At 40.4% G+C, this 18,996-nt stretch overlaps 1 protein-coding gene across 1 annotated transcript; it reads left to right on the plus strand.

The window, feature by feature from the left end:
- Positions 1-757: 757 nt before the first annotated feature.
- LOC124141674 (putative phospholipase B-like 2) lies at positions 758-18,496 on the plus strand. Its single transcript, XM_046509723.2, has 11 exons — positions 758-966; positions 6,589-6,850; positions 6,970-7,064; positions 8,401-8,624; positions 9,981-10,072; positions 11,174-11,334; positions 12,197-12,283; positions 13,404-13,475; positions 14,825-14,977; positions 15,709-15,868; positions 17,170-18,496. The coding sequence occupies exons 1-11, from the start codon at positions 767-769 to the stop codon at positions 17,377-17,379; spliced, it is 1,716 nt and encodes a 571-aa protein (XP_046365679.2). The 5' UTR covers positions 758-766; the 3' UTR covers positions 17,380-18,496.
- Positions 18,497-18,996: the final 500 nt, after the last annotated feature.

The following is an 18,996-nucleotide window of genomic DNA, read 5'->3' on the forward strand; positions in this document are numbered from 1 at the left end:
TGGTGCTGTGCAGAGTTGTGTCCCTTCGGCATTCCAGAATCCAATGATCATGGGTTTGAATCCCAGATTGCCCGACCTGAAAATGAGCAACTAGAGGCTCACGTCCCTGTAGTCTCACGGCAAGGTGGCCATGCAGTCATGTGATCAGTGTAGTTACAATTAGGGCTGGCTAAAAAGATCGATAATCAGGATTATCAACGATGGGAAGAACTATTAATTATCCATGTGAAATTGTTGTCATCGATAATAACTTTCATTAACTATTGTGACAATCTCATTAAAATCAGACCTAAGTCCTAGCTGTCACTAAACAAAGCTTAGTGGCAGCGAGAACTTAGGTCTGATTTTAATAAGATTGCTATTGTGACGAAATAAAGTTTAGATTTACTGGCAGTCAATAAACGTCGAACTATAAGGAGAAGAATTGTGTACGGGGAAGCTGTTCTGCATCTGGGTATTAATACGATGGTTGTACCTTTTCCATGAGGCTATTAGTCGCTGGGCAACATGTTTAGGAAAAATAATGTCAGAACTTTTTTGCGATTTAGTTCAGGTACCTCAAAAATAACACTGCGACACAATTAATGGAGGAACTTAAAGTGTTGCCAGATTTGTAACGTCAATACAACGAAATCATATTCTCTTGCGCTTAACAACATAACAGTAGATGTATCTATTCACTTGGCCAAGAACTGTTCCTGTGATGAGATATGTCTTGATAACATAGACGCTATCTTTACAAAGTCACATGATCAAGACGAGTCACATGACAGTCAAGATGGCGACCGCCGTGCATGTTGTGGTGTTGTCGGTGTTGTTGTCGGTGGTTGGAGGTGAAGATGCAAATAAGGTCAACGTTCACGCCGTATATGATGAAACCAGTGGACGGTTCCAGATACGTGAGGGACTCGACACAAAGCATGCCCTGGCTTGGGCACAGTTCATCAACTCTGTCAATGAGACTGGGTTAGTTCACGTTAATTGCCAAGTATATTGTCCTGGACATTCAAACATTGTGCTGAAATACGAGACGATATCATAAACTGGGAGGTTTTACCCTATAAATTAATTAATCACTTTTCTTCATGCCTTTCTTTCATTAATGTTTGTGTCAAATTAATATTTTATTTATATATTTTATTTTTAATTAAGTACATAGTGTGTTAAAGTATATTTTCAAATTTGATAATGCGGGTTTTTTTCACGCGCGCACTCACTCAATCATCTATCCTAATATTAATATTAATATATTAATATATTATTGGCTGAGAAAGTATTTATCATGTTAATCTTCTCAATTTATTTTTGAATTATACTGAAGTAATGTTGCACATGATCAGTCATAATCTGTGGAAATATGTATCATCATGGTGTCTGGAAGGGTTGGGTCGTTGCCATCAACCACCAGCTTGCCTAGCAGAGCCGTGATTTAATATTTACGTAGAGCCCTAAAGAAACTGAAATATTGCTGTGTAAGGCAACATTAATGTGAAGTGAAATATTGATTTATTAATATTGCTATGTCTTTTCCTTAAACCTTGTACACGTCTACTTCAAAGAGTGTCCCTGTCGGTATTACGTCAGAAAGCATGTGTACATTGTTATGGAAAGGATTAGTAAATATGATATGACAATGTCGCTGTGTTTAGTCTATATCCCTTCCGCTATGAAGGCGACCACGTGTTTGCGTGACGGGCGAGTTATTGGAGGAAGTACGGTGAACTAGGACGTGAAGTACTTTAGCACATTAAAGATCTTTTTCTCGTGTGACTTTGTCTCACTTTGAAATTTCTGAAAAAAGTTGTTTTCATAAATTTTAAATATTTGTTTGAATAACAAACAGTTTGTCTAAAATGGGGTGAGATGCCATTATGAACAGCTATTTCTGAAGGCAATATCCAGCAGGTTTAAGTAGCGTGACATTATTGTTCCCCTGTGTGACATGTAATTCTTGTCGTTATCAATGCAATTGTCATCAGTGTTTCAACCCTACACTCACTCACTCACTGACCACCCAGGACTAACACCGATGTCGCTTGTGAGCACCCTGACATCTGCTCCCAAAGCGGAGCTGCATCGAAGGAATATTTCTGTGCTCGTGGGTATTCTTTACACGGTCAAATAATTCCTGCTGAATTCTTGTACAAGGACCTGTAGCCTTTATACCGAATGATAGGATATATAAATATTTATCATCCAAAACTGGCTCCCATAGGAGATATCGCTTGGATGAGATATAGAGGTTATCACGCGAGTGTGTTTGGGGATGGTAAATATCCTGCATTAGCAATTAACATTGTATTTAGCGAGCCTCGGCAAGCCTCGGAATGTTTCCACTTTTATCATCTCGTGTTGATATATTTGACATCAAAAGACACTCGGGTGAGATTCTCTATATATTAGATGTACAATGAAATGTGATGTCAGTCAATGAATGAGTAGAATGAATGTGTAGAGTGTAGGTTATTGTAAGGGAGTATACAATTAAAGAATCCGCTGTGGCATGGTACAAATAAGCTTTGTTAAATAGTTAAATAACACTGTATGTAATTCTTAAATCATTAGGCAGGTACGTGGTTTGGAGAAGAAATACGAAATAAATGCGTCTTGGATTGACGTTACGAGGGCGCTCGCCTTTTGGATGTCTTTGAATTTGTTCATGACTTTTTGAATTAAATATGTTTTACCGTATTACACAAAGATGATTTGGCAAGTGTGTTATCGTATGGTAAATATCGGTATATTAGGAATACAACTCGTATTATTCAATCCTTTAGCGATCATAATACATATATTTTATTTTTAATAGATGATATTTACGATACGGAAGCACACTAGAGTAATAATCCCTTTATCCTATAATGTCATTCTTTTAATGACTGAAGTTTGAGCCATATTTTCCTTCCCAAAGGTAACGTGAGATGTCGCGTAGGAATACAAGGCATAAGTGAACCGCCTCATTGATGATAAGTGCCAGCTGATTTGCGCCAATGTTTGTTTATATAAGCATTCGCGCATCGGGCATCCTATATATCTATGGGACAATAAGCAATATTTTGCGATCACATAAGCAACGCATAACTATATGGAGCTCAGTCATAGTAGAACCTGATAGACGACCTCATTCACCTAATGTTGTATCGGATCGTGATACCAGATCGTATCTATATCGTATCTTTAGCACTTTCTATTTAAGAAATAAACGACCAGTGGGAGTTGTTTATTCCGAGTGGTTTGTTCTCCCTGCAGTATTTTGTTGTACGATAAACAACGACCACGAGTTGTTTATTTCTTATATGAGATGTCAAATTTATGTACAGCCGTTTAAAGGATGACGATAAAATGTACAAGCTTTAAAAATATTTACCCGCATTTCAATATTGATGACTCCCTCAAGAGAATCCGACTTCGGAAATGTCGGACAAGTCCATTTTATGCACAGGTGGGTATTTCCCGCATATTCTCACAATCCTCATGTTGATTACCTGAACCATTTCTCCCAATAGCGATTGTCATACCTCTCCCGCTTTTGGATGCGATCGTTCGGCCATCGCGTTTATCTGCGTTGCCAAGCTACCTCTATGGGGAACAATACACCAGACACTCCCCTCTCAAAAATAACTTCGTCCAATATACGACGTCATCAAGTTGCGAGCGCATGTTCGAATCTCCAGAAATGAGTGTGAGTATGGTTTTACGCCGCTTTTAGCAATATTCCAGCAATATCACGGCGGGGGACACCAGAAATGGGCTTCACACATTGTACCCATCCAGAAATGACGTCATGATAGAACAATGTTTTATCGTGAAATAAACCACGCTTCGTATGGCAAGCCGTTTTTTAACATTTATTACGCAATTACAGATATCTTCAATTGTTTTAAAGATATCTTGAAATGAATTTAAGATATCTTGAGTGGAATTGAAGATATCTTTAAAAAAATAGTTGCTGATATCTTAAATTCGATTATTGATATCAAAATATGATTTAAAGATATCAAAATGTCATGTTTTGTTATGATGTCATTAATTCAATTCCTGATATCTTGAAACTAATTACAGATATCAATAAGTAATTATTGATATATTCAATTGTTGCCATTATTAAAGATGTTACATTAATAATGTTACTTAAATTAGATAACTGATATCTATAATTGATATAAAGATATCATCAAAAGTATTAATGATATCTTTAATTGGATGTTTGATATCAGTAACGGTCAGAATTAATGACATCTGGAATTGAATTAAAGATATCTCTAATTGAATTAAAGATATCTGTAATGCATTTGTGGATATGTATAACTTATTTCAAGATATCTTGAATTGAATTAAGATATCTTGAATTTATTTCTAATATATCTATGTACTGTAGGATGGTAATTGTTTAATGATATCTTAAATATATTTAGAGATATCACAAACTAATTTGTTGATATCACCGTAACATTTTAAGATATCAGTAATTGTATTATGGATATCAGAAATGAATTTAAGATATCTTTAATTATTTTTTGATCTCTTAGAAACATTGATATCTTGAAATAAAATACCGATATCTCTAAAACAATTATTGGAGATATCTGTAATTCCGTAATAAATGTGAAAACGGCAATACGCTTCGTTCTTCTTTGTTCTTTGCGATTTATCGCGTAGCTATGATAAATACATACATATGTAGACGAAATATTTGGTTACTGAAACAACATAGGGCATAATAAAATCTTGTGCCTTTAACATTTAAGTCGAAATTAAGATTAATATTTCCCAAAGACTCACATTTTTAAGTCACCTTGACAATTTGCATACCATATTTAAGCAGGAAGCAGGACATGATTCCCCATAGCCATATATTCACTAAATACAACTAATCGTCATATATCCGTCCATTCCCTGTAGCCATATAGTCACTAAATACAGCTATTCGTCATGTATCCGCCCGTTCCCTATAGCCATATAGTCACTAAATGCGACTATTCGCCATATATCCGTCCGTTCCCTGTAGCCATATAGTCACTAAATACAACTATTCGTCCTATATCCGACCGTTCCCTGTAGCCATATATTCACTAAATACAACTATTCGTCATATATCCGACCGTTCCCTATAGCCATATAGTCACTAAATACAACTATTCGTCATATATCCGTCCATTCCCTGTAGCCATATATTCACTAAATACAACTATTCGTCCTATATCCGACCGTTCCCTGTAGCCATATAGTCACTAAATACAACTATTCGTCATATATCCGACCGTTCCCTATAGCCATATAGTCACTAAATACAACTATTCGTCATATATCCGTCCATTCCCTGTAGCCATATAGTCACTAAATACAGCTATTCGTCATACATCCGACCGTTCCCTATAGCCATATAGTCACTAAATACAACTATTCGTCATATATCCGTCAGTTCCCTGTAGCCATATAGTCACTAAATTCAACTATTCGTCATATATACGACCGTTCCCTGTAGCCATATAGTCACTAAATACAACTATTTGTCATATATCCGTCCATTCCCTGTAGCCATATAGTCACTAAATACAGCTATTCGTCATATATCCGCCCGTTCCCTATAGCCATATAGTCACTAAATACAACTATTCGTCATATATCCGACCGTTCCCTGTAGCCATATATTCACTAAATACAACTATTCGTCATATATCCGACCGTTCCCTATAGCCATATAGTCACTAAATACAACTATTCGTCATATATCCGTCCATTCCCTGTAGCCATATATTCACTAAATACAACTATTCGTCCTATATCCGACCGTTCCCTGTAGCCATATAGTCACTAAATACAACTATTCGTCATATATCCGACCGTTCCCTATAGCCATATAGTCACTAAATACAACTATTCGTCATATATCCGTCCATTCCCTGTAGCCATATAGTCACTAAATACAGCTATTCGTCATACATCCGACCGTTCCCTATAGCCATATAGTCACTAAATACAACTATTCGTCATATATCCGTCGGTTCCCTGTAGCCATATAGTCACTAAATTCAACTATTCGTCATATATCCGACCGTTCCCTATAGCCATATAGTCACTAAATACAACTATTTGTCATATATCCGTCCATTCCCTGTAGCCATATAGTCACTAAATACAACTATTCGTCATATATCCGCCCGTTCCCTATAGCCATATAGTCACTAAATACAACTATTCGTCATATATCCGTCCGTTCCCTGTAGCCATATAGTCACTAAATGCAACTATTCGTCATATATCCGACCGTTCCCTATAGCCATATAGTCACTAAATACAACTATTCGTCATATATCCGTCCGTTCCCTGTAGCCATATATTCACTAAATACAACTATTCGTCATATATCCGACCGTTCCCTGTAGCCATATAGTCACTAAATGCAACTATTCGTCATATATCCGTCCGTTCCCTGTAGCCATATATTCACTAAATACAACTATTTGTCATATATCCGACGGTCCCTACAGCCACATATCCACTAAATGCGACTATTCGTTATTCCCGATTATTCACTATATTCTTCATATTCTTCTTATTCCATACTTTGATGTTCTACTTTCACAGCTGGGGTTATCTTGAAGTCGGCACGCTGTATCATGAATACCATGCCAAGTACAACGACTCCATGTTGGCCTACGCTGCCGGCTTGGTGGAGGGCTACGTCACACGTGACCTCATCACCATGCACTGGGAGAACACCATGGCCGGCTACTGCGAGGAACCTTACTCCGCCTACTGCCGGCGTCTGCGCGACTTCCTCGAGACCAACTTAAACTGGATTCGAACCTCCATAAAAAACAACCCCAATGACCCCTACTGGCATCAGGTAAGTGAGTGAGTGAATGTCGTTGAACGCCGTATGGGGAGGAATCGTGCGGTAAAAAAACATATTATCACTAGCGGAATAAGCCGAGTGAACCCGAGTGTATTTTCTGTGTGTCCCAGGTGGAGATGTTCTACACCCAGCTGCGGGGGATGTCCGACGGCTACAACAATGACCCTCAGAGGCCCTCGCTGGACATAGATCCATTCGGGTTGTAGTAAGTACAGCAACAATCTCATTCAAATTAGATCTTTTAATCCGATACGATACCTCTCTGCCTCTTAAAAAAAACTTGTTTTGTGGACTGTTGTTATGGCCAATGTCCCAAAACGCTCAATGGGTTTACAGAGCATATACTCGAGTTGTCAAATCTACATACAGGTCTTGGTTCACAAAGGGAAAACAGAAGTTGTCACCAACACAGCACATTTTTTGTTTGTTTGTTGTTTGTTGTTTAACGCCGCACTCAGCAATGGTCCTGCTATATCTCAATGCCTCTCAAAGAAGTTATATAACGGCGGTCTGTGAATAATCGAGTCTGGACCAGACAATCCAGTGATTGACTTTATGAACATCGCTTCACGCAATTAGGATACGATGACATGCATCAATCAAGTCAGCGAGCCTGACCACCCGATCCCGTTAGTCGCATCTTACGACTAGCATACCTTATAACGGGGTTAATATTGCAATTAGGCCGCAAAAGACATCCATGGATAAAATGGTGACGCTTTTGACACGTGAGTAGAATTTCCGATCTTTTATATGGATAGAGGATGGTGGAGAAGTCTGGCGGTTAAAGCGTTCGCTTGTCTTGCCGAAGACCGGGGTTCGATTCCTCACATGGGTACTATGTGTGAAGCCCTTTTCTGGTGTCCCCCGGCGTGATATTGCAGGGACATTGTTATAAGCGGCGTAAGACTACACTCGCTCACTCATCTGAATAGACAGATGGGATTGTTCGATGGGACGCACATCTTCCCGAGGCAAGAGTGTCCAGAAGCCTACATCAAAGCCTAGAGACTAGAGACTTTGTTAGGCAAGAGGACACACTGAAGATGAGAAGAAAAGATAAGATGGGGGACGCCATGCTTTGTACATGTACATGTGCATCGTATCGACATAACCACGTATTGGTTGCTGATTTCACGTCCTAATTCATAAACAAGCGATTATGGCAATAGTACATTAACGAAACATATTTTATGATATTATTTGAAATGAAATGACATGATATTAAATGGTTTATTTGTAGGAAATACCCGAATTTAAATATCACAACAATATATTTTTTATTTTGCCTGTTTCTTTTCTCACTGACTAATACAAAGCTATAATATAAAACCGCAACGCCAGAGAATAACCAGTCTCGATTATCCACCTAAACTGATTCCTTTTGGCCTAAAAGGCAAAATAGCGGGTGAAACGTAAATGAATGGATCACTGAAAACCTGTGAGGAGATGAGGTGTCTCGAACAACAGAAGAACTTAATGATGGCAAAATGTTTTGATTTACAATGTCTTGTTGGTGTAGTTTCCTCTCCCGTGTCCAGCATGTTCCAGATCAGCGACGACGTGGAAGACCTGGAGATAGCGCTTCACAAACCCGGCGTCAAGGTCGACCAGCCACGACGTGGTCACTGTTCCGCCATCGTCAAGCTCAACCCCAAGTTCAAGGACGTCTTCGTCTCCCACAACACGTGGTCCCACTACAAAACCATGGTGCGCATGCTCAAGAGATACACCCTTCAGTACAGTCTGACTGACGCCATGCAGGGTAGGCTGTAGGTCAATGGAGTTGGTAATATATCATTTATTTATGGAGTTGGTAATATATCATTTATTACAAATACAAAATGTATTGTGGGAGCCATTGGTGAGAATAATACATATTCGAGCTCGAGCGTATATATTAAAATTGCGATCCGGAAACGCACGACGGTTATAATGTGTTTATTATATGAACTCCTGAGGTCATTTCACTCATTGAGAACTGTGATGATCCCGGTTTGAATAGGACTTCAGCAACCCAATTGCGTAGATCGATGCTCATGATATCAATCACTGGACTGTCTGTACCAGACTCGATTATTTACAGACCGCCGTCATATAACTGGAATATTGCTGAGTGCGGCGTTAAACAACAAAACAACAAAACACTCACTGAGGTCACTTAACAAACTGTATGAATACACTGTTACCTCAGCTACAAAGTGCCAAATAATTTACTGCTGTGTTTTGTTGACAGGAACACATGCCCCTCGGGAAACCCCTATCCGTACTTGTTTGTGATGTTAAGCAGTAGTGTATTGAGAAAGTATACATTGCATCTTCGTATAAAGCTTGATAAAAGTAGTTCCTCATTTGCATATTTATCGGATCATTATACGTTTATCAGATTGGTTATATCCCTCGATAACACTGTCCATGAAAAATACAGATATCAGTACACGTGCCTCAACCAATGAAACTATATACAGTCGTGGGATTTTCGAGGGTTAGGAGGAAGACATTTCTCTGACGTGACTGCAACTGTTGTAATTCGGTTAGGGCTTCACCAAAGTGGTTAACGAATAGTGGGATATCACGAATATAGAGATATTACGAATAGTCGGATATTACGAATATTCGGATAAGTCGCATAGTGTGCTGTTACGAATTGTCGGAAATTACGAATAGTGAAATATTACGAATAGTTGGGTGTGACGAATAGTGGAATATTACGAATAATCATATTAAGAATAGTGGGACATTACGAATAGTCGGAAATGACGAATAGTCGGATATGACGAATAGTCGGGTGTGACGATTAGTGGGATATTACTTATATTCGGATATGACGAATAGTGGGGAGAGTCGAATAGTGAGGTATAACGAATTGTCTGGTGTGCCGAATAGTAACGTTTTGATAACGTTTGTAAATGTTTGGTCAAGTCAAATGTATACATTCTTTGGCCAGCAGTTTATAATAAAACGGTGTCAAAACATGTGACGGAATTCCGACGGGGACTCTATTTGAGGAATCCATTGCAGGTATTTCTTTCCACATTTAGCTGACGTGCCGTAAACGACATCTCAAAGTGGTCTATAACTCAATTCACTCACTCACTCCACTACCTCCTTGTGTCTTCAGGTATGCTACCCATGGGCAGCGTTTCCGCGTTCTCCTCCTACCCCGGCTACCTCGTCTCCTCCGACGACTTCTACGTACTCTCCTCCTTGATGGTAGGCGAACATTACGTTAACCTATTCAGGGACGGTGGGGTAGCCCATAGCCCAATGGTGAAAGTGTTTGCTCATCTGCTATCAAGTCGGGTTCGAACTCTTTCGTGTTTACAATGTTTCAACCAATTTCTTGTGCCCCCAGCCTTGATATTGTTAAAATCATTGTATAGCCATACTCACCGATTTATTTGTATGTATATTCATACTTGTTTATTTTAAAGTAAATCTTATTTAGCGCATTTTTAGAACCATTCCAGGCAAAACACATGGATGAAGGACAGAAATGGGCTTTGGGCATAAAACCCAAAAGGGGAGTCAAACCTGGTCCTCCAGCGTGTTGGGCCAACACTTAATAAAAACCACAAGGCTTCCCCACAGCCAGTTAGACATGGATGATGATATTTTTACTTTCGCTGCATTTATATCATAGTTAATTAATCCCAAAATGAGGCTTCCATTATCACGCTATGTTCAGGGTCACTTGGGTTTACTACACGTGAGTCCCAACTGTGCAGACTGAGAAGAATCCATTGTGACGTTTTTTGGGTCACGTGTTACTTTTGTCATCCAGCCTCGATGGATCACTCGATGGCTTCCTTTTAACGCCTTACCGACAGTGTGGAAGGTTGTAGGGTTGCCTATAGAGGTTAAGGAGTGTGCGACTCAGCCAAAGATGCGGGTTCGAGTCCCTATATAATATATATAATACAAGCTGCCTGTGATGCGCTATAAGGTTAACAGTCACATTACCTACCGGGTACCCCTTCACTGCTGGGTTAACAGAGGCACACCGCACGTGTAACATGTGCTTCAGTGTGGGGCAGGAACGAAGCTCACGTCAACATCTGGCGAACATGGTCACACATTCAAGACCAATGTAGCTGAACTTCGCCTGATTAAAAATTGTGCCATGGTGCTGTACACAGGACCACATTCCACCACATGCCAAATCGTAACCCATTTTCGAGTCACCGCCGTAAAACTGCTGAATATTGTCAAGAAGAACGTAAACCCAAAGTAATAGACTATCCAGAAATAAAAATGTCATAAAATCGAAAGATGGTGTTGTGTTGTCGATTGCATCATGTTTGTTGACTTCAGGTCTCTATGGAAACAACCATCCCCAACAACAACCCCGCCCTGTACCAGCACACGAAGCCCGAGGGGTGCGTGTTGGAGCCCGTGAGGGTGTGGGCGGCCAACAGACTTGCCACGACGGGACAGGAGTGGGTGCTTAACTTCACCCGCTACAACAGCGGCACGTGAGTCCACTACACAACGGGAGCATCGGTCGCCCAGTCGTCCAAAGCGCTGCAATGCGCTGTACAGAGTTGCCTCTTCTGAGGCGTTTCAGAAACCCATGATCATGAGGTCGAAAGCAAGATACAGTTTGATTACAATTCTGGATGTTATGTGTAGATTCAAAAATTGAAACAATGTGTTAACCCATAAATCTGCACGTAAAAGCACGGACCCAGTAGCCTGAAGCGCGGCAATTCGCTGTGCGGAGCCACGTCCGGGAAGAAATCATGATCATGGGTTCGAACCCTCGATTCAATTTGGTTATGTTTGCAGGTTCTCCAGCACCAGACATGGCTTAATACTTTTCATCGTGCGCCGTTGGTGAAGAGCGTTGTTCATAATATCAACCACTGGTTTTATACACGATTTACGTGTCACCGTGATGTAGCTGGAATATTGCTGATTGTGACGTACAAGAGCAAATATATCATTGTATTTATCAGTCGATCGACCAGTGGTCAATGACAAGACTTTCAAATTGTTGGCATAAATGAGTGAGTGAGTATGATTTTACGCTGCTTTTAGCAGTATTCCAGCAATATCACGGCGGGGCGTTGTAGAAACTTATAGTGGGAAATTTATGCGATATCTGACGGATCCAGTTCGTTCACACAGGAGATCAGTAAATCATAGATGTGAGTTGGTTATTATTTTCACTTTATCGCCCAGTTGTAGTATTATTACCACTAATGGAGACTTTGAAGAGCATATATTTGGCAGTTTATTTGAGTTATCTCCCTTTGTCTTATGTTTGAAACATTACAAAATGGGGTCTCTTTCAGATGTTTTTGTTTTTCAACTTGTTTTAACTGTGTGTTACAGCTACAACAACCAGTGGATGGTTGTGGACCAAAAGTTAGTCCAAGAAACTATACCCCCGGGGGTACTGACGATCGTAGAGCAGATGCCGTAAGTACTCACCCTGTGTGCAGTGGCTATAGGTACTGTAGGAGATTCAACAGCGTATTGTACGCAGGGTCAATAACGTATTGTAGCATACCTCCATGTCAGGATGATTATATCTGACTGATCCACGTGATCTTGATAAAATACTATCTATCCCACCTTGGAGGGAAATAAACATCTCAGCGGGGGAATAAAGCTCTTATGCCCCTCCACGAGCAAGTCAGACTACACGTGGATTTTTAAGAGGCAGAATAAATCCTTTATATCCCGCTTCAAAGCAAAAAGCAACACGCTTTTTCCGAGTCACGTCACATCGCGCAAGCTAACCTCAACTCAATCTATCAGGGGGCACGGGTGGCCCAGTCGTCTAAGGCGCCGCGATTCGCTGTGCAGAATTGCGTCCCTTGAACACGCCAGAAACCTATGATTGTGGGTTCGAATCCCGGTTCGCCCCGATTATGTTTCTAGGTTTGTCAGCACCATACCCGTGCTCGTGCACGTGGGTTTCACCGAAGTGGTAAACGTCTGAGACCTGCATCACTTCGGGCTTTCCTCCCACATTAAGCTGACACGCCGTGATATAACTGGAATAATGTTAAAAGCGGCGTTAAGCCCAACTCACTCACTCAATCTATCAATTTTGAATTTATTTGAATTCTTTTAAATCATATTAAAATATTCAGATTCAGATTCAGATTCGTTGTAGCAGGAACACTCGGGGTACATGGGATTTTTATGCGTCTCTCGTTAGGTTTTATACCACTTGCCTCCAGTTCGTGGCTCCAGCTCGTTGGTGGGATGGGATAATTGTGAAGCCCATTTCTGACGTGTCCATAATGTTTTAGCGTGACGTTTGTTAAAACCATTCTCACTCATACAACTTAAGATAAATAGAATGAATACAAGCAGAGACCATGAAATAATATAATTACAGATATTGTCTCTGATTCAAGTTGACGAATGAAGGTCAATGCTAAAACGAAGCCGTTCTGATTTAGGTGAAGACCTCTGGTTGTGTCCAACATTACACACAGTAACCTTCTGCAGCCGAAATAATGTGCAGAATCTCTGAAATGTTGTCAAATTAATTATGTGTTATCTGTTAATAACTGTTTAATTTCAGGGGCTACGTTGAATATGCAGATGTGACTGACGTCTTAACGAAGAACACCTACTGGGCCAGCTATAACATTGCGTAAGGCCAAAAAGAAATATGACTGTTTCCGGTTTCTCGACCGACCCTTTTCTGAAGCCAGCGATAATAAATCTCTTTGCTTGTTTTTTCTGGTGGGCACCATCGCTTATATCACCATCTCGGTGCTGTCCGTATTTTAATGCCACGGGTAAATGTGTAGATACATCCGTTATTTCAGAAAGAGGAACCCGTCGATCCTGTTCTTTTTAAGCAAGTGTCATAAAGTACTTGAATGAATGCTGTTCAATAATAATAAGAACAGTGAGGCTATTCGTCTGTTGCCCATGCTGTGTACATGTCGTGGGGTGTAATTTCGTTTGACTGCTATTTCGTTTCCGGTTCAACAATTCGGAGCACTCGATTCATACTTTTTAATGTAACCTCGTGCTGTCCGTATGTTGACATTGTGCCATGTTTGCCTTGCATTTGCCTATGACGATGAAATAACAATCTCATTAAAATCAGATCTTAGTTTTGGCTACCGCTAAACAAAGATCTGAGGACATCCCATTACGGGTCACGTCAGAATGACCTTTCGCGAATTTTGACCGACCAATGAAATGACTGACAAGAAATCGACATTAGCCAATCAGAAGGCAGCTTTCTCGAGATTTACGACGCCATTTTCAAACTGGCGACTACTCTTCGAAACATATTTTGACGTATTCTCGATTAACAAAATTAAAACTGATAAGAAGAACATTCTGTTATGGCTTATAGATGGCCTAGATTGTATGGATATAATCATAAAACCCGTATCTGTCGTTCGGAATACCCCGTGTTAAATATTTCGTGGTTGCATGATTAGAAAACACATTGCGACTGTCACTTTCATGATCTGGTAAGCGACGCTCTGATTGGTTGGATGAAAGGTCGTTCTGACGTGACCCTTAATGGGATGTCCTCAGATCTTTGTTTAGCATAGCGAGAACTAAGATCTGATTTTAATGGGATTGATGAAATAACGGACTGTCATTAAATGGTCTTGAATGACTTCTGGTTGCTTCCACGTCTTCTTGTCAGTTGGTGTATGCAATTTATGACACGGCCACATTTAAGTGCATACTTGAAACCTCATACGTTATTGAAGATTTCTCTGTACTTGTGCTTAGCGTGAAATGTAGTTTAAAATATCAGGCAAATTAAAAAATAGCTGAATTTAAATTTAAATAACTGATTTAAATCAATTTAAATGTTTTAGTTTGCTTGTAGCATAGCGTTGTTTGATGGGCGGAGCAGGCGCATTGGTTACGTTACTTGTAGGTCTTTGGTGCCGTGTGGGGATGGTAACTATGGTAACAATTCGTTGAACTCGAAATAATAATTTTGTGGCCTAATGTTTTTTGCAGATATTTCCCTAAGATATTCAACATGAGCGGCCAACAACAGTTTGTCGACAAGTATGGGGACTTTTTCACGCACGACATGTGCCGCCGTGCTCAGATATTCCGCCGCGATCACCACAACGTCAAGGACAAAGAGACGCTGTATCAATTAATGAGGTACCGCATCAATCGTTCTCCAGGATGATATTCTGTTTGACTGCACGACGCTCCATTCCTGATCCAATATCTATACTTTTTTTTGGGGGGGGGGGGGGGGGGGGGGGGGGGGAACAAGCTCATTGGACTATATACAAAACTGGACTACAATGTTAGAGTTGTAACACATCACCAAGTTAGTTATATTGTTGAAATACCTTTACAGTGAGTGAGTGAACGAGTATGGTTTTACGCCGCTTTTATCAATATTCCAGCAATATTACGATGGGGGACACCAGAAATGGGCTTCACACATTGTACCCATGTGTTGAATCCAACATGGCCACCGCCCCAAAATACCTTTACAATTAGTGTACACCGTCTCCCTTAAGATGAAAGTGTGGCAACCCCAGTACCCCAACCCCAGCCCCAACCCCACCACACACACTCATCTCCCCCACCGCGTTTTGTCATAGCAGTGAATGAGTGAGTGGTTACATTTCAGTTCTTCTGCGTCAGATACATATTGGAGGAAAGGACAGATTTCAGACGTTCACCACAACCACGTTTATATGATAGATCAAGGATCATAATTAGTCGGTCATTCTTACCCATACAATGCCTATCCTGACATAACTAAGGGACACAACTCTGCACAGCTAATTTGCGGCATGATTACCCCTGATTGCTCCTGACCTTTGTCATTCGGGTGAGACCACGTAGACGTAATAATAACGTTTTGCCATTTTCAGGTACAACGACTTCCAACACGACCCCCTGTCTAAGTGCAACTGCACCCCTGGGTACAGCGCCGACCTCGCCATCGCAGCTCGCGACGACCTGAACGACGAAACCGGGACCTACCTCTACGACGACCTGGGATACGCTTTGGAGGGAGCTATAGACGTGAAGGTCAGATTTAGAATCATGAGTGAGGGAGCATAACTAGTTGTTGTTACTATTAAAGGAGAGCTATATCTGTTGAGTCGTGGTGGTGTTGTTTGTTTGTTGTTTAACGCCGCACTCAGCAATATTACGGCGGTCTGTAAATAATCGAGTATGGACCAGACAGTCCAGTGATTGACATCTTGAGCATCAATCCACGCAATTGGGATACGATGACATGCATCAACCAAGTCAGGAGTCTGACAACCCGATCCCGTTAGTCGCCTCTTACGACAAGCATAGTCGCCTTTTACGGCCAGCATGGGTTGCTGGGCCCTGTTCCACAAAGCGATCGTAGCGCTACGACTAGACTCAAATCTAGTCTCTGAAATGACCATATCGTACATAAAAAAAACAGTTGTTCAGTTATCTTAATAAAAATATAATAAAAAGGAGCCCAGTGACTCTCTTCATTTTCAGATACTGCAGTGATCTAGACTTGCCAAACATTATAGACTTGCATGGGCTGTATTTGATATATATTTGTATCAGGGTCTGTAAGACAGACTACGCTACGACTGTCGTAAGCCTATGCTAAAGTATGAGAGTTACGATCATCTTAGCGCTACGATCGCTTTGTGGAACGGGGCCCAGAAGACCTATTCTACCCCGGATCTTCACAGGTATGTAATTAGGGCCTGTGTGAAACTGTAATTATGGTCATCATTAACTATTGGTTTGACATGCACGATCAAATCTAAGATTGCAGAGTGAACAACGAAATCAAAATTGATAGGAGTGCGAAAAGGCCAGCGCTTAGTTCCCCTTTAACTGTGGTGTGGCGTGTAGCCTCCTCTATATATCCAGGGGTCGCCTTTAGGTAAACCTACACTGACCCCTTGAGCCATTCCCGTGGTTCTCGCGATCTCAAATTACCTGCCCTTGATTTTCATTAGCCAATTTGATTTGCTACGCTACTCAGTCTAAGGAACCAATCAGGATGTTAGTTACAAGCCAGCCTCAATGTTAGGTTGGCATTGTCAACAACATGGCGGCAAGTCCCATTGACTGCGATAATTTGCGAGAAATTCAACATTGAAATACTGACTGACACGTATAAGAAAGCCCTCAGAAATGTTTTTTGACGGTAAGGGTGTCTTCATGTCCATTAAATCTGGCGGTGGCTTAGGTTTCTAGGTCATACGAGTTACCTCCTTACCCATTTCTTTAATTTCCTTATCTCGACGTTTCATTGGTCGGTTTGTAACTCGCATTCTGATTGGTCCGTTAAGGGTTAGATGTACAGTATATTTTTCTCACTGTCACAGATGGTAGAGACGTGGGAGATGCAGTGGCTGTTGTTTGATGCCGTCTCGGGGCCCACGTCTGACCAGCAACCGCCGTTCCAGTGGTCAAAGGTCAAGGACGCAGACGAGTACCCCCACTTCGGACAGCCAGACATATTCAACTTTAAACCAGTGTCATTTAACGGAACACTAATACCTCCTACCACGCCCGCTTGGTACCCAGAAACATGACATACAGTCAAACCTCGTTTATCCGGACGGTACCGTTCAGTGAAATCGTCCGGATTAACAAATGTCCAGATTAATGAATCAGGTTACTAATTATTTTGATCGTCACAAATGTCCCTAACATAACAGGTTTACAGAATAAACGAAATTTCAATGTATTCATGTTACTAAATAAGATTTTTTATTTATATTTTCTAGCTCAAGTTTTTTAATGTTATGTTATGTATCGTATAATAAAATTAATCAATATTCTACCACGACTATGAAGACTTCGTGACTATGATTGGTCAAAAGAAGATTAAAATCAGGTCAAAATCTTGTCGATTATGGTTATGTTTTACGGGGGACCAATTGGTATATAAGTACAAATAACCAGTTAATCAGTTTTTTGAAAAACAAGTTAGTTCCGCGTTTTTGTCACTATTTCTATCACCTGTCACCCCTACAATGGAAGATGTCGTGTTGATTTGCTAAATGACTTGGTTGAGTCCAAATCAGTCCAAATATGCAACACGTGGTGTCGAAACGAAGGATATATCAATACATGGTTATTTCATCAGTATTCCTTTTGAAAAACGATGTCTTTTTGAAACCATTATTTTGAACTAGTCAAGTAAATAACAAGTAATTCATCTTGAACGTCTATACGTTTGGTACTGCCTGTGACCCCTTTTCGGCAGGTTCTACGATAGCTGGCATATTTGCCCGTGTGTACGCTTACATGTGTCGTGGTAGAATGAACATATTTCGTATTTATACATTGAAAACCACGCGCTAAAGCTTTCGGTTCCACATTAATAAAGGAGGTATCTAATCTACGGTTAGATGACCTCAAATTTCAAAACAAAGTAGGTTTACCTTCTAATTTAAGACACCTGTTTGATGATGGGTGTTTCGTTTTGTTTATCAGTAAGATGTCAGATGTAATCAATTATTACCTTAAACAGTCAACGAAATAATCATGTTAATCTCTCTCATATATGCAGTTGTTGTTACTGATAATCCTCCACCTACTATATATATTTTGTACCATGTTTATTATTCTGCCTTGCTTGACAACGGTATTAGGATCTTTTCCGAAACGTCACCATTACAGTAAAATAAAGAAGTTATCCATAAATTGTCTACTTTGTCATCCTTCAACTTCTAAGAAATCTAAAACAATTCAATTTTGAAATATTGGTTACGGAAAGAGTGAGTGATAGAGTTTGGTTTAACGCCACTTTTAGCAATATTCCAGCAATATCACGGCAGGGGACACTAGAAATGGGTTTCACACATTGTACCCATGTCGGGATTCGAACCCGGGCCTGCGGCGTGACGCGAACGCATTAACCAGTAGGCAACCCTACCGCCCCGGTTACGGAAATGTGCATGTGCATATATACATGTAGGAAACTGTCGACTGTCACTGTCTGGATCCTGTAATTTGTCTCTCGTTGAAACTGGGATACTGTCTATTGGCTACACAGAATGCATTACGTGGAACACATGACGATATTTAACTGGCGCAGTGTTTTAACCAGTTTCCCATTGAGGCTTTATGTGACGCAAATACTTGTTTTTTATGGATCCGAAAAAAACCTTGACTGAGTATGAATGTGATTAGAAAATGTGATC

This window comes from Haliotis rufescens, unplaced genomic scaffold, assembly GCF_023055435.1.
Source record: "Haliotis rufescens isolate VD_foot unplaced genomic scaffold, xgHalRufe1.0.p SCAF_21, whole genome shotgun sequence".
NCBI classification, from domain to species: Eukaryota; Metazoa; Mollusca; class Gastropoda; order Lepetellida; family Haliotidae; genus Haliotis; species Haliotis rufescens.

What these genes read in the sequence shown, in the direction of transcription:
- LOC124141674 (XM_046509723.2), top strand. Translation starts at nt 767, where the DNA reads ATGACAGTCAAGATGGCGACCGCCGTGCATGTTGTGGTGTTGTCGGTG. An exon ending in ATGACCCCTACTGGCATCAG is followed by an intron (nt 6,851 to 6,969) that starts GTAAGTGAGTGA and finishes TGTGTGTCCCAG; the next exon opens with GTGGAGATGTTCTACACCCA. An exon ending in ACCCGCTACAACAGCGGCAC is followed by an intron (nt 11,335 to 12,196) that starts GTGAGTCCACTA and finishes TGTGTGTTACAG; the next exon opens with CTACAACAACCAGTGGATGG.